The 25773-nt window shown below is 37.8% G+C and overlaps 2 protein-coding genes across 4 annotated transcripts in view; one reads left to right on the forward strand and one right to left on the reverse strand.

The window, feature by feature from the left end:
- The window catches only part of LOC120497414, a 41175-nt gene that overhangs the window by 12065 nt on the left and 3337 nt on the right, over positions 1-25773 (reverse strand). For 2 of the 3 annotated variants that reach the window (XM_039698892.1, XM_039698893.1), the window contains exons 2-9: positions 24080-24166; positions 21531-21968; positions 20423-20512; positions 15525-15611; positions 12048-12119; positions 10931-11332; positions 9486-9551; positions 8282-8472 (exon numbers count right to left, since the gene is read on the reverse strand). In XM_039698892.1, the coding sequence (XP_039554826.1) occupies positions 8282-8472; positions 9486-9551; positions 10931-11332; positions 12048-12119; positions 15525-15611; positions 20423-20512; positions 21531-21968; positions 24080-24166 (1433 nt within the window). The remainder of the gene's footprint in view (positions 1-8281; positions 8473-9485; positions 9552-10930; positions 11333-12047; positions 12120-15524; positions 15612-20422; positions 20513-21530; positions 21969-24079; positions 24167-25773) is intronic. The other variant, XM_039698894.1, reaches the window with a different exon arrangement.
- PPAT (phosphoribosyl pyrophosphate amidotransferase) overlaps positions 1-25773 on the forward strand; it is a 42902-nt gene that overhangs the window by 1463 nt on the left and 15666 nt on the right. The gene's annotated exons all lie outside the window — the stretch shown is intronic.

Genomic DNA, 25773 nt, shown 5'->3' on the forward strand with positions numbered 1-25773 from the left:
TTTAGTAGTACATGCTGAGCCTGTCTGCTGTGCTCGATTTCACAGCTGGAAAAAGTGTGCTAAGTACACACACTCCTGACAGTCTGGGTAGGTGGGCTACCTGGGTAACCTAGGCATGGGTAAGTACACATGCACTGAATAGATAAAATACATTCTTTGTATTTCTGAGGTCACAGACATGCAAATGTTGCTCTGAAATTGGTTTTGGACCAACAATAGGAAATCGTTTACGTGGAGATTTTCTGTTTATTACAGTAGAGTTTCATATACTTTTCCTGGTAAAATGCTGCATTCCTACTGACTCTCATATGCTAATAATTCTCTTTCAAATGCTGGTATATATATTTTGCCAGTGTCCACCAAAACTGTTTTTACTGGGAGTGATACAGCCAAAGTCCCAGGAACAAAGCCATGGTTTTCATGTAAAATGAAACAACAGTCTCATTTAGGTTGCATTGATTTTCTCTGAAGAGGTTGGAAATAATGTCACCTTATTTGTGCTTACAGTTACACTGGTAGACCTGGAGTATTTTAGCTGGAAATAAAATGATGGATGTATTTTCATTATTTTGCATCGTATTATCTCAATTTTCATTGCAACCTTAGTTCAACTTTTCAATATGCTTTGGGTTTTTTTTTTAATTTCTTTGATGGGCACTTTACAAATGTATTTAATTTGCTTGACCTTTTTAATATCACATATCCCCTGTGGAAGACACAACTGTACACTCCAACATTCATACCATGATTGAAATTCATCATTCATTCATAAATTCTACAGGAAGCTACACACCTAGAGGCATATATGCACTACCTCTGACTCTGATCTAATTCAGTAATGGTCAAAATTTTTAAGGGATGCTTTCCTAAAGGCATAAACATTACACCTGTAAAAGTGAAACAGTCTGTTCCATTAGGTATATATTTGCAAGCACTCAATAAAATTCTGTTCAGTAGCGGAGATGTTAATGTTCCTATTTTCTTTGCTAATCTTTCTCTCTTTCAATTTTTCTTATTATGATGGGTAGAAGAGCTGGCATCCTGATCAGGAAGTAACAGGATAACAGCTATTTTTCTTTTTACTTTTTGGAATGTCTCTTGAAAACCAGAGTTAAAGTTTAGCATTAATTGAATCAGTAAACTGCATTAGTCCCATGGTTTTAAATTTAAAAAAGACATGTCTCTTAACCATAGGCCTTTAAAAATAAATAAATGCGAAAGAAGATTATAGTAAATATTAATGAGCTATCCAATCCATTAATATGTTAGTCCATTAATGGGCTATCCAAGTCCATTAATATGTTAGTCACTATCCTGAGTGACTAACAGAAATTTGAGTGGCTACTAGAAAATACAGTCCTTAGACATCACCTTCAAATTAGTAAGGATATTTATGTAATGATTACTGCCCTTTGATACAAGCATGTTCTTCTACATTCAAATTAGTCCTGTGCAATAAATCAAATTACAGAATTTGGCCCTTAATTTGTCTTAGATTTTAAAATTCAGAATATTAAAGTATGGCATTGTATCAAGCTGCATTTCTGAGATGCCTGGGCCACAAAGAGGAGAGCATGTTATAATTTCTAATCTTTGAAATCTTACCTGTATGTGTAAAAATCCAGAGTATTCTTAGATGCCACAAAAACATGCAGCATAAATTCTTTGTGCTTTGTGTTCTGATACAGCTGGTTGCAGCAAAGTGAAGGACTTGGCTGTTTCTGATAAATGGCCAAGAATGAGTTGATCATTTTTATTACTGTGGCATTGAAGAGATTTTTTTCAGTGTGGGTGTTTGCAGCTGAAAACTTGAAACTCTGTATGCTGCATCAAGCAACCAAAATATTTAAGCATGTGTTCAGTGATGTGTATGAGCAGTGCTTGCTGCCTCACTCACTGAAACTGTTATGCATGAAAAATTGATGTGTATATGTAAACAAAGTTTGAGAGCCCACAAGCAGACTCATAATCAAAGACAGAAGATAAACTTGTAGTTTCAGTATTGTGATATTAGCAGAAACAACTTTAAAAGTTGTTTGGGGTTGCATTTTTTAATAATTAAAAAGCAGCTGCTAGTTGTGGAGGCTTAAATTCTCACTCCTTTCTAGCAGAAGTTAGAACACAGCATTTTATTGGTTTTAACTTTATAATGTTGAACTGTGAATTAAAAAAACAAAACAGTATATCCTTACTCACAGTCTAATCTAGGCCTTCAACACACTTAGAACATTTTATCAATTTAACTTGACACCATAGTAACATTTTACAGCTATGTTAGCAGTCCATGCTCATTAACTTAATTCTGCTCAAGCAAATCATGTTACTCTGGCATCAACATTAACAAGGCTTAAAAGTGGATTGTCTAAATCTTCTCTGAATTTTGTAAGCCAGGGAACAGAGTCACTGCAAAATCCACTGATAGCATGCCACAATAAAATCAGAGGATGTTGGTAAGGAGAGGATTTTCTTGGGGGTGGTGAGGGAGGGAGGAGGAGTTACTCTGAATTACAAATCTATTAGACGTCATTTGAGTCCTTGACCAGGACAAATTTGCGAAGTTAATCTTCGAGGAAGTGTGATTTCTGTTAACTTTTTGCAAAATTCTCTGGAAAATATTTTTGGCAGTAATACTGTGTACTGAAACCTGAGTGTACCAGCTTTGTACTCATTTTTAGAAGAAGTCTTTAAAAGCTGTCCTCTGTGAAGGTGGAAGTCCCATTAAGTCAGGAAATATTCCTTGTCTCTTCTGGGCCTGTGTATGGAACTTGTTACCAGTGGAGGCTTGGCTAGTGCGTTTTTTGGTGCCTTTCCTGTTACTGTCCATTATTAAAACTCATATAAAAGAACCCAGATAATCACAAATGTAAGTTAAGACACTTCTATTTCAATCTAGTAAATTCACTGGTTGCTTCCCATTAGCCATCCTTCCAAATACCGACATTCAATATAGCATAATCAGTGTTCATCCATATTTTATATACAACATTTTGGCTACAAGATGGGGTTTTTTTAAAGTCTATTTAGCAAGCCATTGGTATTGTAACTTACACTGTGAATCTTTCAATCAAAAAGCTTAAAATTGCAATGGTATTTGGATGGGAATTTTCGGAGAAACTCAGATATACTGCAGGCAATGATCCTGATAATTTGGTATGTAAGGTATTTATCTTTTCATTTCATCTCAAGAACACATTATGACTTCAACATATCCCTTATTCCCAGGTGCAAGAAATGCAGTGTCAAATGTCCTAACTATCTAAATACCACATTTTGTAATTAATCTTTGTAAATCCCCTATGGGATATAAGGGTCCAAGGTTTGCCTAGCTAGTTATTGAACCTATATGCTACTTTACGATAACATTAATGCTCTATGTGCTGGTAAACCTTTCCTGAGTACATTCAGACACAGAATGTAGATGTAAAACCCCTTCTTTCAGTTCTATCTTGGTTCACATTTTAGGCCATTCTGTGCTGCAAGTGATGACAGCCTGGCTTAATTACATTCTGCAAAGCTTGCTCCTGCAAGAGAGGAGGAGAAAGGCATTTTTGCTATGTGAGCTCTTCCATCTGCTGGGTTGTTTTAGATAACATCCTGCAGGGCTCAGGTTCCTGCACACTCATTTTTGGGAAAGTGAAGAGAAGCCAGATTTCATTCTAACCAAGTTGAAGTCTCTTCAATGTACATGTCACAAAATGTAGTTCAGTCTAAGCTTTTATCTCTGAATGTGGAGTAAGCAGCTGGAACGAGATAATTTTATAAGGAGTGGAGAAAACAGGAGGGAAATGGTGCAAAACATGAGCTACAAGAGGACATTTCTGAGGCAGCCATTAGGTTTATTGTGGCCAACAGACTTCCCATTACATTAACCTAGCTAGAGGGCTGGGGTGAGACTGTTCACTCTCCTGTACTTTGACTGTAAATAAGTCATCCACATAGGCATTATACATCTCTCCAGTAATTTTTACAGGATTGCTTGGTTGCTTTGTCTGCCCATACCTTAAATTTGAGCCTCATGCATGGAGGGAAGGTTGTATGCAGCAGCCTCTCCTGTCAGTGGTTAGTTCAGTTCATATGAACTCTCCTGGCTTCACTATCTGCCATGTCTTAAATTACCATTCCCATTTAAAAAAAAAGGGCAGAAGTTTTTGTAGGGGCTTTTTATTAGGTTAGTTTTAATTTAAATCAGTTCTTTCAGTTGGGTAGAAACATGAGCTACAAGAGGACATTTCTGAGGCAGCCATTAGGTTTATTGTGGCCAACAGACTTCCCATTACATTAACCTAGCTAGAGGGCTGGGGTGAGACTGTTCACTCTCCTGTACTTTGTAGATAAGTCATCCACCTAGGCATTATACAACTCTCCAGTAATTTTTACAGGATTGATTGGTTGCTTTGTCTGCCCATACCTTAAATTTGAGCCTCATGCATGGAGGGAAGGTTGTATGCAGCAGCCTCTCCTGTCAGTGGTTAGTTCAGTTCATATGAACTCTCCTGGCTTCACTATCTGCCATGTCTTAAATTACCATTCCCATTTAAAAAAAAAGGGCAGAAGTTTTTGTAGGGGCTTTTTATTAGGTTAGTTTTAATTTAAATCAGTTCTTTCAGTTGGACCATGTCTTAAATTACCATTCCCATTAAAAAAAAAAAGGGCAGAAGTTTTTGCAGGGGCTTTTTATTAGGTTAGTTTTAATTTAAATCTGTTCTTTCAGTTGGGTAGCCACTTGGCCACGTGGATGCTTGTGCCAAAGGAGACCTAGCTGTGTAAGAAACAGAGGATGACTGAAGGCAGAGTCTTTAAAGCCAATGATGCAGATAGTGATTGTGGATTCACCATCAGTGCGAGCATTTCTGCTTCCTGAAGCTCATTCCCAGAACCTTTGGCCCAAACAGTTTCTCAAATAATGTAAAAGGGCATGCAGAGGACTTTCCAACAGTCTATCAAACATGTATAAAGTGACCCATTCATCTTAGTGAATGAGTGTGTTTTAGAGAAGAATGAAGCTTTTTAATGTAAGTCAGAGTGGTAATAGTTCCATTTATCTGCTACAACTGAAAAATCTCAGTACTGCCATTTGCAAACTGGGGAGGAGACAGATTTGTCCTCACCTTAATCTTAATGGCTCTCTGACAGTAATGCAGATAGTTGAGGAGGGAGAAGACCAAAAGTTTCTGTTATATATAGGATTGATGCTCTTGCCATCGTTACTTGGTTTTTATTATTAAGCTGGAACATTTTCATAATGTAATTTATATTAAGATTCCCAGGATCAGTTACATGGACATGTTGACTTGATCTGGCCTTTCTGTTGAGGATCTATGTCTAAGAAAGGCTCTCCTCCCAAACCACTGCAGCCCTGTGGTAGTTCCCTACACATAACCATTTAGCATGTGTCAGATGGTGCCCCACGTTCCATGTCCCTGGTCCGTAAGCGTGTCTTGTGTGACTGTAATAAAGGTAATGCTGTGATCACAGACAGAAGAGCCACAGTGAAAACTTAAGTGGTATAAAAATACACTGCAAGGATGAGTTGGATTAACTATCTCTGAAGGGACTGTTTTGAGTAATCCTTTGTCCTAGCAACATTCTTTTTAGCCCATTGTCACTACCTCTGGGGATGCTATCCAAAGGAGACTGATTTTTGTCTAGACTGCTCTAGACAACCAGAATTCTAAACATCAACATTCCTGGTAATTTTGTCTCTAAGCAAAAAGTTATGTGAAATTGTAACTACAACCACAGTGAAGATAGGTTGTCTTGATATCACTTTATCTGTCTCAAGTAAATTAATTGCTATTATTGTATAAATGGGAGTAGGGCACAAATATCAGATGATGCCAAATGCCCCATCTTGCATCTGATCTTACCATCTTAGGTCAAAAATAAATGAACAGCAGGACAGAAGACAGCTTTCTGACAAAACATTTACAAAAAGCAAGCTATGCTTTGCAGTCACAAAGCAAAATAGAAGAGGAATCCCACACAAAGGGAAGTCTAGCTTCTTCTGTTTGTTTGTCAGATAAATCCTGCTCTCTGAAAAGTTTTCTGAGGGAAAAAACCCTTTACTTGGAAAGTAAACACACTTGTGTTGTTTTTCTTTTCTCTCAGTTCTTGCTTCATGTCTACCACCTAGTGTTGACATGAACCATTTCCAAGTAGACTGCAAGTGTGCTCTGCAATTCTCTGCTCTGACCTGCTAAGAATTCAGCAAGTCGTTTGCCTCAGTGCTCCTGTGTTGTTCTCACCTGAATATCAGCATTTAAAAACAGACACATATCCTCGAAAGGTCTGCTGATTTTAATGAATTAAAAGTCTTTATTTTTTACTTTCTGGAAGGAAATAAAGGAATTTTTTTTGGGCCGTTGTACTGAATGACAGCAAGATTTGGAAAGATTTGTATCCTTGTGCATCATGCAGAATTTAAAGTGAAGTTTGTCATCTCTGCAGTGCTAACTGCTTTCCTCAAGTTAGTATTTCTTCTAAAAGGAGAGGCACACTGCAACAAAAATTACTTTTCAGCTGTTCAGAGTTAGTCCTGGCACATCTGAGAACTTGCTGAGTTCCTTCAACTCACACAGAAAACACATTTTGGGTTTTTTCTTACTAGATGGACTAGTCTTGTGTTAGTGAGATGAACTGGTTTTTATAGGGCATCCAGCAAGAACTGGATTACTCAGAGTAGCATGGGGAAAAGGGGAATCTTCCTGTTGGAAGATGTTGAGTTATCAAGTCAATTTCAGCCTTGCATTCATGAAACAGAGAAGGTAGAGCAAAACATGTAAGTTACCCATATTATTTTCAGTACAGTTACTACAAAAAATTTAAATCATAATTAAACTAAACTTTTAAATGTACTGGTGTGAATTAGAGTTGGGTCACATGATTTTCTGCTTCACATGTGGAAGAAGAAACCTGTGGTTTTAGTAGTGTGGAAATGATGAGGTCTTCAGCTGACTCAGCATGTTCTGTAGGGATACCTGACTGCTGTGATAGCAGGGGCAAACCTTGTACTCCTTCCAAAGACAGCACTCCTGAATGCAAGTAAGACAATGCAAGTTCAAGGATGTACCTTTGAACCAATCCATTGTAAAGAGAGAGAGAAGAAAGATTTTTAAACCAGTGGTGATACTAGTATTGTTGGAAATGATAGTTTCAGTGCCAGTATTACAAACCAAAGAGGGTTTATACTGAGAAGTCAGTGTAAAATGTGAAAAGTGGTAGATAAGCATACACTGGGAAAATTGTATATCCATATATATCACTGTATAAATTAACATGATCAAAAACCTATTATTTTCTAGGGATCTCTCTCCAAACTTCTCAGAATTGTTTTAAAAATCTGTCAAATGGCAGATTAAATCCACCTTGGTGGAAAGTATTCACTTTCATAATGTCTCTCATGAAAGAACTGACTAGGAAATAACTAGGCATAGAGCAGGAAATAATGCATTATATACAGTAATTTTTAATGTAAAGTTTTATGAAGAGGGACTTAGATGGAATTTAGGCCTCTGTGTGTAAATAAGCTGGTGGCTGTTGCTGCTGCAATAAGGACTTGACTGTTTGACAACACAGAAAGTTGTTTTACTGGAATACACTGAAAGAAAAACCCTGTAAATGTAATACAGACTTTAAAGTACTTATATAACCACAAAATGAAGTAGTGGCTAGTAGGATTTTGCAGAATAAGTTATGGTATGGCATTTGTCTCTTAGCATGTCATGCATGTCATTGTTCCCTGCACTGTTTCTGTGTTTTCTGTGGGTTACTGGACATAACAGACCCCTTGCTGAGTAAATTGCCCAGTACTTTGACCCAGGGTAAATGCTGGTTAAGGAGTTAAGAGTTGTATTTTTCCCACCAGCCCTGTCTAACTAAAAAGTTCTCCTATGGCTTCAACTGTTTGGTAATTGCAGAGGACTAACTTGTTAGGAAGACCATGGAGATGGTAACTGGAAATGATGGGATGAAATTTGAACTGTACATGTTTTCTTCGATGAGTTAAAGTATTATTTTCTTCCAATTAAGGCTGTTAATTGTGAAATGTAGGTGACTGAGGTAGAGGTCATATATTGACTAACTGACATCACTGCTAAAGGCTCATAGTAAAGGATTATGATGGAAACTCACACCTCATTTTAGTGTAAATCACTGAAGGTGATTATATTAAAGGGAAGCAAGCATGTACTCGTGGGTAACCTGTACTCTTAAGTATTTCATTTCATGCTACCTGACAGAATCTATTTGCATGTTAATTTCACAGAAAGTTCATGAAACCAACCTGTTGTATGGCTGATGGATCAGTATACAGCTGTGTTCTGTCGAGGTCTTGCATTTCTTCCTGCTTACAAAGCCTTTCAAACAGTAACTTTTTGCCTTCTGTTACTGTGTGCACTCTCTGTGTTAACAGTTTTTGGAAATGGAGTATGGTATTTTCAGAAGCACTTTTCTTAAGTGGAACAGGTGACACCTCTGTGGACAAAAGTAAAGTATGTGGTTAGAGTGCACAAGTCAATGAATTGCTGACACTGAAGTTTAGCACATGCTGGATTTTCCTAAAGCTGTTCTTCTGATCTGCTCTTTTGGCAGGCATTGCCTGCTGTTGTATAAGGGATCATTGTATAATGGAGAGTATGAATGCAGCAGACCCTGTAAAAATCACTTATATCTCAGACTTTCAGTTTTGCCTAGCTAGAGCCCTCTCCAAGAGGTACTTACATAACAGGCAATAAATGAAAGTCTATTTAATCACACAGAGGGATTAAATACAAAGTTACTACAGTTTGTGATGGTGAACTAAATGGGTTGAATTAAAAAATGTAATGTTCAGATCACTTCTCTTCCTCTGTCTGTAGATATCATTTTAGTATTAAAAATAGGGTGAGCTCCTTAAAACTAAGTTTATTGTTCCTCATTGTTTGATTTTATTTAGGGCCTGTCAGTTTTGCAGGAAGAGAAATAAGCTGCTGACCTTCCCCATATCAGATCACATGCCACATATTCCTATCCTCATCATTTTTCTCTCTCCATGGTTCTCTATTCTATCTTGTCTTTGACACACCTGTCTTAACCTGTTTTCTTGTGTACAACATATTAGACGTGTTTACAGTGTAGTGTAATATGAGGAAATCACATCCATGACTGTCTGTTCCTACTTTACCTGAAGCAACACAACTGAGACATTGTTTTTTAAATACTATGTTTTCTTTGCATATGATTCTTATAAATCAAGTAAGTTTTTCCTGATGTTTATCTCATTTATACCAGGGATGCAGACTGAAATAAATAAATTGCAATTTTCCTTAGGCCTACAATTTTATCAGAACTCTTCTTTTGCTGTTGTTGGTGAGAGGAGAATGTTAGTTTGGAGCTTGGTGTTAAGTTCTAGGGTTATGTCTTTTTAACTGTTTGAATACTGGATATAAGAATCTGGCATCCAATTCAACAGCAGTGTATAGATGCTTTTAAAAGTCAGGGGCTCTTACCATCATTCCATGTTTTTCTCTTGGTACTCAAAGATCCTGTGTTTGCTGTAGCATCTCCCACTGAAACTTAGAAGAGAAGAACAACGTGACTAAGGCTTTTGTCGAGATTCTCATGGCACAGTCAGTCACACACCAAAAGGTTTTATACTGCAAAAGCAAATACCCTAGGACAAGACACGTTTATTTGGCAGATGCCTCAAACAGATTAATAGCTGAAGCTTCTTTTCTGAAAGGTTATTGTTTTACTGGCCACTGCATCAGCATTCACAGATTACACAGTCCTTTTCCAGCATGCTAAAATGTAAAACAGCCAGGTTGGTTGTTGGTGTTGACAGCATTCTTGGTGTTGACATATCCTACTCATGGAGAGTAGAAACAAGCAGTAATATATTCAGTTTCTGTATTTGGAAGAAAATACATGTCTTGAGAATGTGATTGAGCACAAGACTGAGGCAGGGGAGAACTGTCATCCCACAGCTCTATGACTGTCATTCCAGCTGCAAATAATGCACTACTGGTTGGTGCCCTTGGACACCACATTAGGGCTCTGATTCTTGACTGAGGACAGCTGGCTTAAGGCTGGTTCCAGCAGTTTCTGCTCAAGCCGTCCACCTGGCCTTTGCTGCAGAAATGGTGCAAGTCCTCCACTAACATTTGTGCTGTTGCAAACTATTTAACATATTGAGAACAATCGCAACTAGTTCTGCTTTACCTTAAGTCACTGAACCTTAAATTGCAGAGGTTCAGTTACTTCTATGAGTGCACTTAATCTGCCTGGAGTAGATTAAGGAGGGGCAGATGACCCTGAGGTCTGAAGCAGTTGGCCAGTCACAAGAACAGCAGACACAAGATTAGCTTTGTGGTTCCTAGATCAAAGGGTTTTGGATACAAAGATAGAAGCAAACTTTATTTTGAAAACCGAATCTGCTTTAGCAAAATTAGTAAAATTATTACAAGTGTTCAAATAGCCATCACTGTCCTGGATTTCTCTCTCTCGACTGCAGTGTGTATTGAAATAACATACTTTGGGGTTTTTAGAGTCCAGGCACTTGGCTTGATTGCTACTGATTTCTACAGTTCCAAACAGCATGAGCTTGCAGCTCTCTGTGCATCAGACTTTACATGCCTGCTGTATGACCTCTAAAACCTGCCATGTGTTCTAGCAAGATTTCAATGTAGGTCACTTAGGCTTTCAAAATCAGATTCTCCAGTAACACTGAACGCTTCAGTGCTTTCACTTTTTGCTAATATTCTCACTTCTACATGTCTCCTTAGACCCCTTGAGTTTCCTGAATTTTCCCTATATGACCATGCAAATACAGCTTCCCCAGTTATTTTCCCTCCCCATTCCTGGCCACACATTTCACACCTACAGCATGGCTCAAACACGTGACTTTAGAAAATTCACTTGAAGCATTTTTTCTCATCACTGAAGTTTTTAGTACCTGATAGGAGACTTGAGCTTTCACATCCCCAGCCTGAGGTTCCCAGAGGCTGTCTTCTTAAGATACAGTCAACTTCATCATAAAATCTCATTTTTCTCCTGGGATTTCCAAGATGCTCATTTTCTTTCTGCAGTGCACGGTATTCATATTTTAGGTTCTTGTACTTTGTGCGACATTGTTTCCAGTCTCTGTCTATACCACGTTTCATTAATCTTCTGGCAATTTCCTCAAATATTTCTTTATTTCTTGTGGCCCCTTCAAGCATTTGTTGTATCTTTTCATCTGACCATATGTTTATCAGAGCCCTAACTTCATTATCACTCCAGTGTTTTCCTGCTCCAGTATCATTAACTGTAATAACTTTAAAGTGATTTTGTGCTTCTTCTAAGGGAATGTGATTGTCTGAAATACAAATAAAAAAACAACTAACTGTAAATGCTATAAATGCATGCTAAAGATACATATATGAAAGCATAATTGCAACTGATAATTAATCAGTTAATGATTAATGTTTTATGTATTTTAATATTTTATGTCTTGTATATATTTATATTGTAAAATATTTTCTAATTTTAGTATCCATACACAATTGTTTTCTCTTAAGTATGCAAAATATGTAGCAAGTGGAATCTCTTGTTTCTCCAATGTGTCTAAAATTCAACATTTTGTCATTATAATTGTGCCACTGTTGTTGTGAAATTAAAGACAGATGTATCCGAGTGTTACATGTAGAAAAGCAGTAATCATTAAGCTTTAAAGATCTCAGCATTGGTGAGAAGCGTGGTTTCAAATTAAAATGGCAATGTGCCAATGAAAAGGCTACTTGGGATTCAACAGAAGAAAATAACTTCAGACTCGAAAATTGTCAGAAGTAGGCAGATGTTGCTCATTAGATTATGTGTAGAAGGCAAAGTTGAATTACAGTATTAATACAGGTTTTGCTCATGAAAGGAAAAGAGCTATGAAACTAATTTTTAAGTTTACTAATAAAGCTAGAATGGAATCAGGAGCAGAAAAGTAGAGCTGTGTTTACAGTAGAGATCTGATTGCTCCAGCTTTGGTACTGAAAAGAAAATGTGATTTATTTAATAATAAATGCATGGAAATTCATACTCACCTGTCCCAACCATCTGTTTTGCTACTGGTGTACAAGATCTGTCTTCTGAGGTAGTGCTTATAGAATCATCATCTATAGAAACACACAGTTTTAAATAGATTTGGATTTAGACAACTAAATTGCTAGTACTGTTGTCATCCTCTGTAGGAAACACCTATTTCCACCTTAAAGCGTCCTAAGCCCTCAGTCTAACCCATTAGTTATAGACTTGAAGAATCACAGAATCATGGAATCATTTAGGATGGAAGCACTAATCATTTAGGATGGACTTAACATTGCCAAGTCCACCAGTAAACCACGTCCCTAAGTGCCACATCTACGTGTCATTTAAATCCCTCCGGGGACAGTGACTCCACCACTGCTCAAGTCCAAGGTGACAGTTGTGCTGAGCTCCCTCCTTACTTCACCAGGAACTGAAAACACTGCCATTTTGTGACTGCAGTTGCCAAGAGGCTCCGGCCACCCCCAGTCCTTCGCTGTACACAAACACCAGGTCCAGTGGGTACCTTCCCTAGGTGGCTCCTTCACCAGCCATGTCAGGCAGTTGTCAGCCACACACTCCAAGAACCTTCCTGGGCTGTGTTCTTTGCTGTGTTGTATTTCCAGCAGACATCTGGTCAGCTGAAGTCCCCCCCAAGAGCCAGCAACTGTGAGACTTGTCCCAGCTGCCTATGAAATATTTCAGCTGCCTCTTTGCCCGGGTTGGGTGGGCAAACACAGACTCCCACCAGGACACCTGCCTTGTTGCCTTCTCCTGATCCTTACCCATACGTCCTCAACACTATTGTCACCATCGTGAGCTCTAGACAATGAAAACAGTCTCTAACATACAGAGTACCCCACAGTCTCTCCTTCCTGACTGTCCCTTCTGCAAAGTTTATAGCCGTCCCACTCCATCCCACAGCACTCCAGCTGTGCAAGTCATCCCTCTGTGTCTTCAAGTTGGAAACTGATACAGTTTTCCTGCTACACAATGGCTTCCAGCTTGTCCTGTTTTTGCCCGTGCTGTCTGCACGGGTGTAGATGCACCACAGCTGGGCTTTTGGCCCCACCACCTTTTGGGGGTGAAAAGCTCTAATTTCTACATGGTCATTCTCAGGTGCTTCTGTGGTTTCTAACACATCAATAACCCCTGTATGTCTTTCCTGATCTCCATTCTCTGACTACTAAGACAGAAGATTGAAGGACCTCTCTAGAACACCACCCCTCAAACACTGGCATGTTGCCCCCAGGCTCTCTAGTAAGTCTGGTTTTATCTCTTCCCACCTGCAAATTTAGTTTAAAGCTCTTTCAATGAGTTCTACTAACTTCTGTGCTAAGACCCTTTTCCTCCCTTTGAGATAGGTGCCAACAAGTCTGGTGTCATGGAACCATGATTAAAAAATCCAGTATTTTCCCAGTGTCACCAGGCTTGGAGCCAGATAGCGATCTGCTGGCTCTTCCTGGTCTTTTCCCACATCATTCTTTGCAACTGGAGAAGAGATGACTACTTGTGCTCTTGATCCTTTAACCAGTTGTTCCAATGCCCTGAAGTATCTTTTTATTTGCAACTTCATTGTTGCCTACTGAGAAATTACTGAAATTGTCTATGAACATCAAAACCCAGCTTTGCTGATTCTGTGTTCATTTGCTCATGCTTGGAGCTACTGTGCAGCTGAAAGTTCACTTTTGTGTGGACTTACTTTTGGGGTTGGGAGGAAGAGAAAGATTAGTTCTCGTTGTTTTGGTAGGGGATGTCATAGACTAATTATGTTCAGTACTGGTTTTGGTAAAAGGTAGAAATAAATACTCCTTTTATATTCTGAAAATCTGAGTGCTTACTTAGGCTCTGTCAGAAATAAAGATTTTTTGTAAATAAGCATGTTCATTTGATGTGCTTTCTATAATGGTACTTGCCAATACATATATTGGTACAAACTAGTGCTTGGAAGTCATATTTGTTCTATAACTTGTTTTCTCTTCAGTCATTTGGCAAACACTTGTTTTTCATAAGCTGTGTGCAAGAATATATTTTGTACCTTAGAAAACTTAGAAATCATACTCTCATCAGCATGTGTATGTGATTTACTTGGGATACTAGGAAAAAAGTGGGTTTTCTCATAAACAGGCACCCTATAACTCTTGAGAAAATTCTTGCATTTTCCTTAACATTAGCAGCTGTTGGAAATGGGCCAAAACAGAGCTGTAGGTCTACTCCTAGGTTCTTGAGAGATTCCTTTCTTTTTCAAACCATTAACCAACCTCCCCATGGCTTCCATTTCTGTGCTCATTCTCTCAACCATACTGGCTCTCTGATCTCTTCCTGTCTTTGGCAGTGGCACTTGTGTAGTGCTGACTTGCATGATTACTGTGTTCAGTTGGATATTACATGATAGGGACTTTGTGTGTGTGAGGCAGTCAGCTGAGCTGCGTAACATTTTATTCTTCACTTTGCATTGCTGTGTCTCAACTTTCAGGGTCACAGATTTACCTTATCCTTAGTGTCACTTGTGCTCCTGTGTGTCACTGTTATGATGGCATTGCTCTGATGTCCTCAGTGTCACAGTCACTACAGTTGTCTTTCACGATCAAGATCAGCCAATGCAAACAGTTGTGAAGGGTGTCTAGCATAGGATGTCTCAACATCCAAACTACAGATAACATAATTGCTGCAAAGGAACCTCTTGCCTTGAATATGCCTGATGCATACAATAGAAATATTCTTATGGTGGAAACTTTCAAAGGCCAAAGAATTGCTGTTCAGGCAATCACTGAATTTTTTTTTGTCTATTAACTTCTGCATACAAACAGTATTACTGTAATGAATATTCTGATCCAGGGTGTCAGGTCACTATATTTCAATGGCATCATTATTTTCTCTGATGTCTTTTTTTCATGATCATCTATGGTTTTATGCTCATTTATTCCAGAATATTAATATCCCTACTGTATTCCAATGTTAAATGTTAACATTTTAAACAAAACAAATCTTCTCCTGATCAGTTATCATCAAATATATGATATCTGCATATTGCTGAGGTGCTGATTTCAGTTTTATATTTAAAACAGAATACATATATGGAAATTGCTTGATAGTAAATAATCTGATGCTTAATGCAGTGCAGTCATGAATTTGAAAATACAGATGATGTATAAAATGTTCTGAGTTTCTGAGACAGCTTTTACCTTTCCATTTTATCCTCTCTAACAACTGTGTAAGAAAAACCATATTTGTGTCACAATCAATTGCAGACTAACCATACTCATCAGAAAAAGGAGCATGTTGTTTGGGAAAATAAGATTTTTTATAATTATGGGAAGGAGAAATAAGTGCTCATACATTTCTGCACTGTGAAATCAAACAAAACCCATAATTTATCATAACCTAGAAGTAGAACAGGTATACTTTGCTGCAATAACACATGAACCTTTGGAATCTGCAATGCCCAGTAAAGTAGAATGTCCTGTTAAAACTATCATGACAAAGTCCTAACCTACCTATATGAATTGTCTCCTTCTTTATTTGTGTAGCTTCCAGAGCTGCTGGGGTGGAGTTGGCCAAGTCCCCCTCATCTTCAAGGATTTCTGTAAAAAATAATAATTTACAGAGTTCTTATTAACTATACAAGTCTCGAGTAATGTCTTGAGAATCACCTACTCAGAATGTTGCTGATAACTACAGAGATTTCCTCTCTTAATACATTAAAGCTGCCATTTATCTGCAGTAATAGGCTTAAGAACAGAGTGTACATGCTTAGTAGTAAATCCAGAACATCACATAACAGCTGCAGTATATAAGTTTATGGGTTACATGTGCAAACTCTTAAGTTATTTTAACCTGGATCAGAATTTGTAGAATGGTTCACTGATGGTGGGTGTAAGGTATCTAGTTACTGACAAATGTTCATGCAGCAGAACAGGCAAGACAGTGACTTGCATCAAGGGTGTAATATATACTGAAATTACTGAAAGACTCCCAAGTGACTGATGCCAAGAATGTTTGAATTAGCCCCATAAAGGAGCAAGGGACCCTGACATATCAGGGTGCTGTGCTTAGACAATTGATCTGTAAGGCTGCTTGCCTAATGGAGACAATGTACTAAAGTCTGTCCCGAGAGCATCTCTGCTGCTGCAGCTTGCAGGGGTTTACATCACACAGCTGGGTGACAGAGGTGTCCCTGGGCTCCCTTCCATGGGGAGGAGATCTCCACTCCTCTGCCATTGGCCCGCTGGTGTTAAGGGAAAATTCCACCCCTCTGCCCTAGGACAGAGGTATGGGCAGGTGGATGATGCAAGTGGTCTGGCTGATCCTTGCTTCCCGGTGAGGACACTGCTCTACGGAGATTAAATGGTGAAGGCCACATCCTGGATCAATGACAGCAGTTTTCTGGCTCCCAGCCTGTTCTCAGTCCATTCAAGAATATTGCCCCCAAACATTGAGCAATAAAGTTTAATCTAGAGCCATTTTATTAAAAATTACCCCCAGATCAATACAGCTTTGTTTGCATCAGATGTTCTTTATGATGTGACTAGCATCACGGGACCCCCTTCCTTTTTTTTTTTTTTTTTTTTTTTTTTGTGACCCAGGAGTGTGGGTAGTGGCCCTGGCTTTTTTTCTAAGGCACCTTTCAGAGTTTTGGAGGGAGGGCACAAGAAGAGTAAGACTGAGCCAAACAGAACAAGCCATCAACAGTTTCTGGCATGGATAAAACACAGTGACTCCAGCTGAATTGTTAGTGAAGCTATAGACAGTTGCCAGCAAATATGCTTAATCTCTATTTTGTGTTTGAAGCACTGCTCACAAGGCCACCCGAGCAATGCTGTCACAGTCTTTCCTTTCACCCACTCAGACTGATACAAGCTCTGTTCTCTTTTGGCACTCTGTCAGCATCCTAATTATCTTGTTTTCTGGCTCACAAGGCAAGATTAGTAATTTGTCTCCTAATCCTTACTCTCATGTGTGTCTTGAATAGTATAAAAGGGAATTGGGATATGTTAAAACTAGGGAAAATATTAGTGTGTGGCTTATGTTTACACTCCCAACAATTTGCAAAGTTGCTGCTCTGTCATACAGATCTATGAGAGTGGATACAGAAAACTGTGGGTGCTCAGTTAAGACTTCATGTCTGCAGCCCAAATATGCCTAGGCTAAGGCAGTGAATAATCAAGAACTTTGGGGTTTGCACTTCTCTGAAACACTGCTTAACACTAGCCTGGGGCATATGTATGTAAACATCTTCTGACTTTATACCTATACATTTTAAAATTCTTTGCACACAGCAGCAAGTGTTCAAGCCAGTGTTAAGTGCCTGAGTATGTACCTACTTAAGATCTTAACTTTAAACAACAGGTTTTTAAAAAGCCCTTGCTTAGGAATGTATCTCGGAAGTGTCACTATTTACTCCAAATTTGTTCTGAGAGGGACATATAGTAAATTGTATGGAGTATCAAGATTCCTAAGAAAATAAAGACAATGAATTTGTTTTACATAAAATACTTGCTGTAGGTATTTTTAAGAACATCAGGCTATTGGTATTTCTTAGAAACCTGTTTTCATCTCCACTGTTTTTCCCTAGCACTTCAAATTTAATTCAACACTTATACATACACTTTGTGGTCGTACTGCTAATTCTGATGCATGTGGAATGTACATGGAGTTTGGACTGACAGACTGCATAGACTGAAGAAATTGGCTCTTCTGAACAGATTTGTTACTTTTAGTAACAACTAAAAGTAATCCCACGAAAATGAAAACATCAGTGAAAATGACTAAATAAGGTTTTATTTGCAGATCGATTCAATGTGGGGTATGTTTTGCCAAAAGAGAGAGCAACCCGGAGTGTCCCCAGCCTATCACAGGATGCTTTAGCTGAAAACCCACGGGCTGTTGTGGTCCTTCTGCTCCCCCAGCTGGGCAGTGCTGACAGCAACATGTCAGGAACTAGGACAGGCTGTGCAAGGAGCTGTGAGGGTTTATTTACTTTTGTCTTCTCCTTCTCAGGTGGGCATTTGCTGCTCTTTGAATAGCAAATTCATAAGGGCAGAGGAGAAAAACAATACCATGGCACATCAAATAACTAGCTGTTGTTCTGAAACTGGTGTATTTGTCTTTTGACTAACACCACCTTAGTATTTTTCTTAATAGGTTATGGCAAACCCAAATGGGCTGTTTATAAAGACTGGCAGTGGTGAGTGTTACTGTGGCTCCTAACTCAGACTCATGTGTAAGATCATGAGAAGCACATGCACTCTGAAGCAGCTTGTGCATCTTCTGTGCATTTACACAACTGCAGCTGCTAGAAGGCAATGCCTGCCCAGCTAACTCACATATATGTGTATGTATATGAGCAAGTGCATATACAGCTCTGGCTGCAGAGTAGATTAACTGCATATACTGATAAGGAAGATACCCAGATATGAGTTTAACAGAATTTCTAAATTCTCATTTATGCTAAACTGGGGTTTTCTACAGATTTTTTTTTCAAGGCACACAAATACCTATAAATTTAATAATTCCATGCCTGTTGAGAAATACTTTTCTAAAAAAGTTCTGTTGAATATGCAGGAGCTTTTAAAATAAGTTACATCCTCAATGCCAATGATTGTGAGACATTACTCATATCAAACAACCAATGTAATGTATCAGTGCCTTTTCACTATTTATCAGCGTATATATTTATGAGTACAGAGCTACATACAATCTCTTTATGTACCAGTTTCTCACTTCAGAATTACTTGGACTGTCTAGGAAAGGCATGTACCACAATTAGAGAACAAAGGGTGTCTACAATACTGTAACATAAAAAGTCTGCATCTTTTCTCTGCTTTATGCAATACTTAGTTATGTCACTATTAGTAAAATGAAACACTAGGTGTATTTTACCACCTGTAAAAAAATAATTTGAGTGTGTATTGTTTGTTTAGGAATGAGAGAAAGAATTTTGCAAACTGAACTTGTTTGTAGGTTTTGCCTTGGAGTGTGGTTTTGATTTTTTCCCCACAGACATTTGTAAAATAGTCTTAAGAGTGGAGAGGCTGAGCCACAGACACTTTTGAACCACTCGCTATTTTAATTTTTCCCCACAAATCATACTGCATTTAAAATTACCCAGAAACAAAGAAACTATGAAATTAAAATACACATATTTGAAAAGGGAGATGGTAACCAAGGTAAACTACAGATATATTTACACCTACACTCATCTTAAATGACACAAATTTGTACTCAGAACTTCACTAGAAATATTCATTTAACTTAATTTTAAATACCTTGTTTGGAAGGGTGCAGTCCAAGAAGTTACAATATTATGTAGCACCAGGTGGTTGAAGACTGCCAGATGACAGTTGAGGAGCACTGCTGAATCATTGCATTACTACAGTGTCTTACTACTGTCCATGTATATGTAGTAATTTTACTTGTCAATGGGAAGAAATTGAATTAAATGCATTTTTAAGCAGTCTTAACTGGATTCCACAAAATGCTGTTTATTTCTTTCATATTTGTCTCTCTGAAAATGAGGTCTCTATAGGCAATGCACTTTTCATGACAACCTGTTTTTCTCCATGGAATGTGTCAAGTGCCCATGGTGAGCTGGTAAAAGATCGCTTTTCTTTTTTATTTGTTAGAAAATTTTAATTTAATAATGTAATTGCTATTGAATATAAAAAACAAATTTAATTTAATTTGATATTAAAATCTTTCAAGTTCACATTAGACCATTTTAAATTCTGTAAGACTACTCCTTAATGCTTAATTTAGACCATGTTCTGCCTCATACTACTGAAAGAAAACATGAGGTGCTCTGTTGTGGACAATAAAACCTGTCAGCCTGAGAGACTTTTATGTGTCTCCATCTGAATGTTAAACTTCTGCTTCCCCTGAAATTTGTTTTCAGATGTAAACCATAACATTTCTTTGTAAAGAGCAGAGCATATGACCTTCATATTCAGTGAGACTCCTTAATGAAGTTTTCATCCCCTGACATGAGCATTTACACAATTATATCCTGATCACGTAGTGTGAAAAAGAGATGCTCTACTAGTTCATGCCCAGGAGACTGAACAATCCTAATCCTTGGGAATAACATAGTTTAAGTAAATGTACATGCAGTAGGACATTGTACTCAACTTGCTTAAACCAGTCGTTTCTTCTCTACATTCTGCGTCACAAGTCTTTGAAATGATTACTTACTGGACTGATTTTATCTAATTTAGCAGGACATTGTAAATGTGTACGTAAGTAGGTGATTGTTATCTCTATGACATTATCTCTTGCTTTTAGGTTTTTTAGGTCTCTGAATTTTCTATTTGTAATTACAGTTTGGGGTTATTTTAGAAATTAATTTTAATTTACTAAATTTAGGTATTTATATAAAATAGAAGACTTCTCAGATTACCTGAATCAGAAACTTTCTTTATATCTGCAACCTGTAGGTCTTCTGATGTATTACTAACAGAGTCCTCTTCACCTGTGTCTCCAGGCATTTCTGTGTAAACAATGTTAAATTAATTATGGCACTGAATTTCTGTACTTTGTAGAACAGCTGTGGTGTATCAAATTAAAAAGTCCATCCAGCCACAGATATTCTTTACCTCAGCAGACAAAGTAAATGCATTAGCAAAATGTCTAGAAATGGCAACTGAAGAGTGAATCGTCCCCCAAAATGTTCTCACAGTTTTCAGCCAGACTGTCTTGTGTAATTTTTTTTTTTTTACTTCTCCTATTACTTTACTAACTTCTAGTCTTATATTTGGCTAACACAGTATCATCCCCTCACCTCAACAAAAAGTTTAATGTTTAATTCTGTTCTTAAACAACAAGCATGTTTCTGGTTGTACATACCAATAAAAATGTTTTAACTCTTGGGTAGGGTAGGCTCATCAGTCTACTCTAATTCTGCATTGATCACCCATTACCACTGTCAATAACCACCCACAACCAAAGGCAGGCTCTGCCACATTCTTAGTGCTGTTCCTTTTGTAATTTTCACCTTTCCTTTTGCTATTGTCTTACTAGTTTGGGAGTCTTGCTCCAAAGGCAAATCAAACTGAACTATTTGGGACCATAAGAGAAAGACAATTTTTTTTTAACCAATATCTGTTATTACAGATTTCTTTTGCTTAATGTCTTAATTTTTCCAGTAATGTAGCCTATATCTAGTCCATTTCTGTTATCTAAACTGGAAACAGTCTCTTCTGACATGATTCTGACTGGAATTGTCTCTCTGTATCATTTTATCCTATGTCTTCATCTTTTTTTTCTCTTTTTGCTTCTCAGTTCTATTAAAAAAGTACAAGGAAATCACTCAATCTGAAACCTTATAACCTGAACTTTATAACAAAATACAAAACTACTGGACAGAACAGTAAATTTCTATTCAGTGTATTTCCAAACCAGACAATCAGTTAATCTCTCTGTTTGTGATTTTTGAGGTTTTTTTAAGGTCTCTCTAGTGCTGGAAAACTAAAAATTTTAAGTGATATATGGGTAGTTGAAGTACTTACCTACGGAATCCTTTTCTGATTTTGCTTCTGTCCATTCTGGAGGCCTCTCACTTTCATCATTATCTGATTTACTTGCTTGTTCCATTGTGCAGTGCCCCAGAATAGCATCCAGTTCATTAAAAAATTTCATACTTTTAGTTGTACTCCCTGAGTCTTGGGCACTTTTTACACTCTTGTATTCATGTTTCAGATTTTTATATTTTGTCCTGCACTGCTTCCAGTCCCTATCAATTCCAAACTTTTGCAGTCTAGCAGCAACCTGTTCAAATATTCTTTTATTTCTCACTGTCCCCTCCAGTTGTTGCTGGATATTTTTGTCTGACCATATGCGTATCAAAGCTCTGACTTCATTAACAGTCCAGTGTTTTCCTCCTTCATTTGCTACTGTAGGAATGAAAGCCGGTGGTTTGGAAGCCTCTACTGCTGATGCTGGATTACCTGCATTGTGTGGGGGAGGGGAGAGACACAGATATTTGTTACCTGCATGGGGTGGTTGGGGTGGGGAAAGGACAGAGAGAATGGGAATGAAGGACACTGTTAGAAGACGGAGAAGGGTGACATTAAAATCAAGTGATTCATTATTAATTTGTCCACATTTTTGTTAATTCTGATATAATTTTTGCTTTCACTTGAAGACATATACTAAGATAGCACATGTACATTTAATTAATCTAAGAGGAGCATTCCTGTCTTCTGTCCTAATACACTGAATTTTTACCTGTAAGACCTTTGGGTACAACTGATGAGCTGCTTTGTCCTTCAGACATTAGAGAGGAGAAGAGAACTGTTGGAAAGGTGGGATGTGCTGCATGAGCACAATGATAAATTGACCCCAAGTCACTGACACTAGCATCAAGACCTAACTTTCTGCATTCATGCCATACTTTCGTTTTTACACACATGGAGAGATTTAACCTGGGTAAAGATCTAAAGAATTTGATCCTTTTTTCTTAATGAAGCACCCCACCTGTGGAGAGCAGAGGAATGGAGACTTTTGTTTAAGTAAAACATTTGTGTGCTAGAACCCAGTTGTCATGGCACAGAACCTGCACCTTTCTGAGAGCAGGTCAATCAGAAATATTTGGGGTTTTTTAGTGAAAATCAGTGTGAGTTGTCTTACTGTGCAAAACTAAGATACTTTTCCATTTTCTCTGGTCTACAACTTTATTTTTTAACATTATGAGGTAAAAGTTGCCCCCCACGCAATAACTTAAAACACTGAAATATTATATATTTTAGTTTTTAATGTTTCCTTCTTTCTCTTTATGAATTTGCTTTAAGACTTTGTTTTGGTTATAAGATTCGTTTGGAAAGGAATTTCTCATGCATTTTCTAAAGCTTTGCAAAAATAACTATACTCAAATAAACAAACCCATAATCAGTTCCAGGGCATGACCAAATAAAGCAGCATGAAAATGCATAGTAACTAACCGGTTTTTACAGTCATATTACAGTGATAAATGCCTTTGTTAGTGTCTTTTTCTGGAAGAGCAAACCAGATTATGGGGGTTTGATCCTTAATAGCCACTGAGATATGTGTGATGGCCACAGTATCACCCTTGATTGTGCACAGAGCTTCAGTGGAGCATGTTTATAACAACCTGTCTGGGGACAAACTTGTCCTAGATAAAGCCATTCTTTTCTAGTCTCCATAATTCATTCTAGTTGTCAATAAGTTGCTCTAACAGATAGCATTTTTTTTCCTTATAGTCCTGGGTTAACCAGGCCTGCAGCAGCCAGCTCATAGGCCGCGTAGTTGAGAATGGTAATTTTCAGGTGGCACATCAATTATGCTTCCTCCATTTCTTCCTGAGGGAGTGAAAGAAAATGCTGATTTACTGGTGAATCAAACCGTAGGAACTGTCACAGATGATTACTGCCAATATCAGATAGGCCAGAGAGGAAAGGCCTAGGAAGATGGCAAGAAGACATGATGAAGAATGCAGGGAGGTGCTCCCTACACTCCCCAGTCAAAGCCATAGAGCATGGGGACATCTGGGAGAAATAAAGTTTCTTTACTCTTTGCATAAACCAGTATTTCTCACTAGTCAGTTCATTTCCAACTGAGCTCACTTTTGGTTGTAGATATTACTTCAAATGAGTTCTGGTGACTTGGTATATTGCTCGCTTATTCGGCTGTGTGTAGAGTGGGAAATGGTGGGTTTGTTTGTTTCTCATTCCATTTAAAAAACATGCTGATTCAAAATATCCTGCCTGCAAGTACTGCTTTGAAACAAAGTTGTTATGGTCAGTGCAAAAATTTTCCTAATATCTTAAAAGCATTTTAGTCCTAATTTGTTTTTTAAAAAATGTTTAAACAGGATATACATTATTTTTTTAATCTGAAAGATGTATTTATGCTGTATTTAATCTTTTTCTAAACTTCCTCAAACCTGAGAAATCTGCTGAAATAAAAACAAAATATTAGGCATTATAGATACAAAGGGGTCAACATTTTTCTTTCAGTGGTTTCTGAGATAGGTAGGGAAGTGCTCTGACACCCATGCTGCTTCTCTAGTTTTTGATCTCTCTGTACCATCATACTATACCTAGTTGAACTGGTCTGGCATGAGATATAAAAAGTAGTGGATCTCCTGGAGCATCCTCATCATCTTCTAAAGAAACTGGTATTTCACCTGGGAAAGAAAGAGTTTTTAGATGAAAAATAGATATGGACTAAATTAGCAGTTTAAATGTCCATACACCATGAAAAGATCTTTAACTTGGAAATCTTGACACTTAATTTGTAGTTAAATTAAATTTTAAATTAATTTAGCTGTCCCTATAAGGGGAACATGAGTTATAGGAGGCAAATCATTTTATGTCTTGTATATGAAGCCTGTTTGAAATGCTTTTAAAAATTCTGGTTGAAACTGACTTGATTCTAGTGATTTGTATGCTCTTATGACTCAGTATTCAGTGTAAATAATGATGTAAAGTAAGAGACATACAAATAAAGGCAAACTTTTCACACAGATCCACAAAATCACAAATCCATTTACGTAAGAAAAATAAATTCCTAGAAGAGTATGAAGAAAATCAGGATGTTCTGTAAAGAGCTCTGGAAATCAATGGAATTCATTAATAGTATGGGGAGGGAACCTATATTCATTGTCACTTGACAACAGGCATATTTGTAGCTGACAGGATTAAATCTAGCTTTTTCCAACACAGCCTTTCTACATTTGTGTAAAAGGGAACATTATAGCAATTGCTATGTAAGTATAAAAAGCAGCATATGTACGTCAGGTTCAGAACCAGCTAGATTTTCACAGAGTACAGACTTGTAAGCTGTCCTGTGGTAGTGTGCTGTTTTCTACATACCATGTTGACAGGAGGTTTGAAATGTTGCTTCCTGGTATGGGAGCTGAGCTTCTGTGAGCTCCAGCCAGGCAGGGCACCCAGATCAAAGCTCACAGCTCTGCGGTAGTTCGTCACGGGGAGCAGTAATGAGGTGCAGTTAGGATGCAATCTCCTACCCCTGACGTCTGAAAACTGCGTTTGAAACCATTATCTTCAATCCTCCTGGCTTTCAGCAAGGCTCACTGTGACTCATAGATGCAGTGGCCTGATCTCTGACTGCCTGGCTTCCCTGGCAGGAGATGCTGCTCATGCTTTCACCTCTAGCGACAGGACTGGCATATCAGCTGCTTAAGAGCAGCAAAGCAAACCAGGGAGAGGAGAATAAATTATCTGCTGGAAGGCTTCTGAAGTGAAGGCACTAGCATGTGCAAGGTTAATTACACTGTTATATTAAAAGAGAAACTTCTTTTATTTTTAGTAAGAACAGTTGCCACAAAAATATATTACTATACCAGAAAACCTACTCAATAAAATTATTGTACACTTGTTTAAAAGAACCCAATATAAAATACCGTCAATGACACGTTGAAAAGTGCAGACATGGAAAACCATGTGTAACCACTTTATTGTCAGCATTCCTTAAAGATCTTCCTGCATTTTAGTAGCTGAGTTTTCTGCCAGTCATTGCTGATGCATTTCTGCTCAGCAATAATCTTTCTGCATTTGCTGAGGTAAAGTGAAGGTCAAGCAAGGTGACCACTGTCTTAATATTTAAACATAAAGAAATATAAAAACTGTAAACAACTTAAATTACTACACAAGTATGTTTTAAATAATGTATTCAGTTTATTAATCTTTGATTTAACTTTATTAACAAAATGGGAAGGTCATTCATTTGAACTGTAATGAAAGATACCATTTTTCATAGTGCACCATCACT

The sequence above is a fragment of the Passer montanus genome, unplaced genomic scaffold, assembly GCF_014805655.1.
Source record: "Passer montanus isolate IOZ18808 unplaced genomic scaffold, ASM1480565v1 scaffold13, whole genome shotgun sequence".
NCBI lineage: Eukaryota > Metazoa > Chordata > Aves > Passeriformes > Passeridae > Passer > Passer montanus.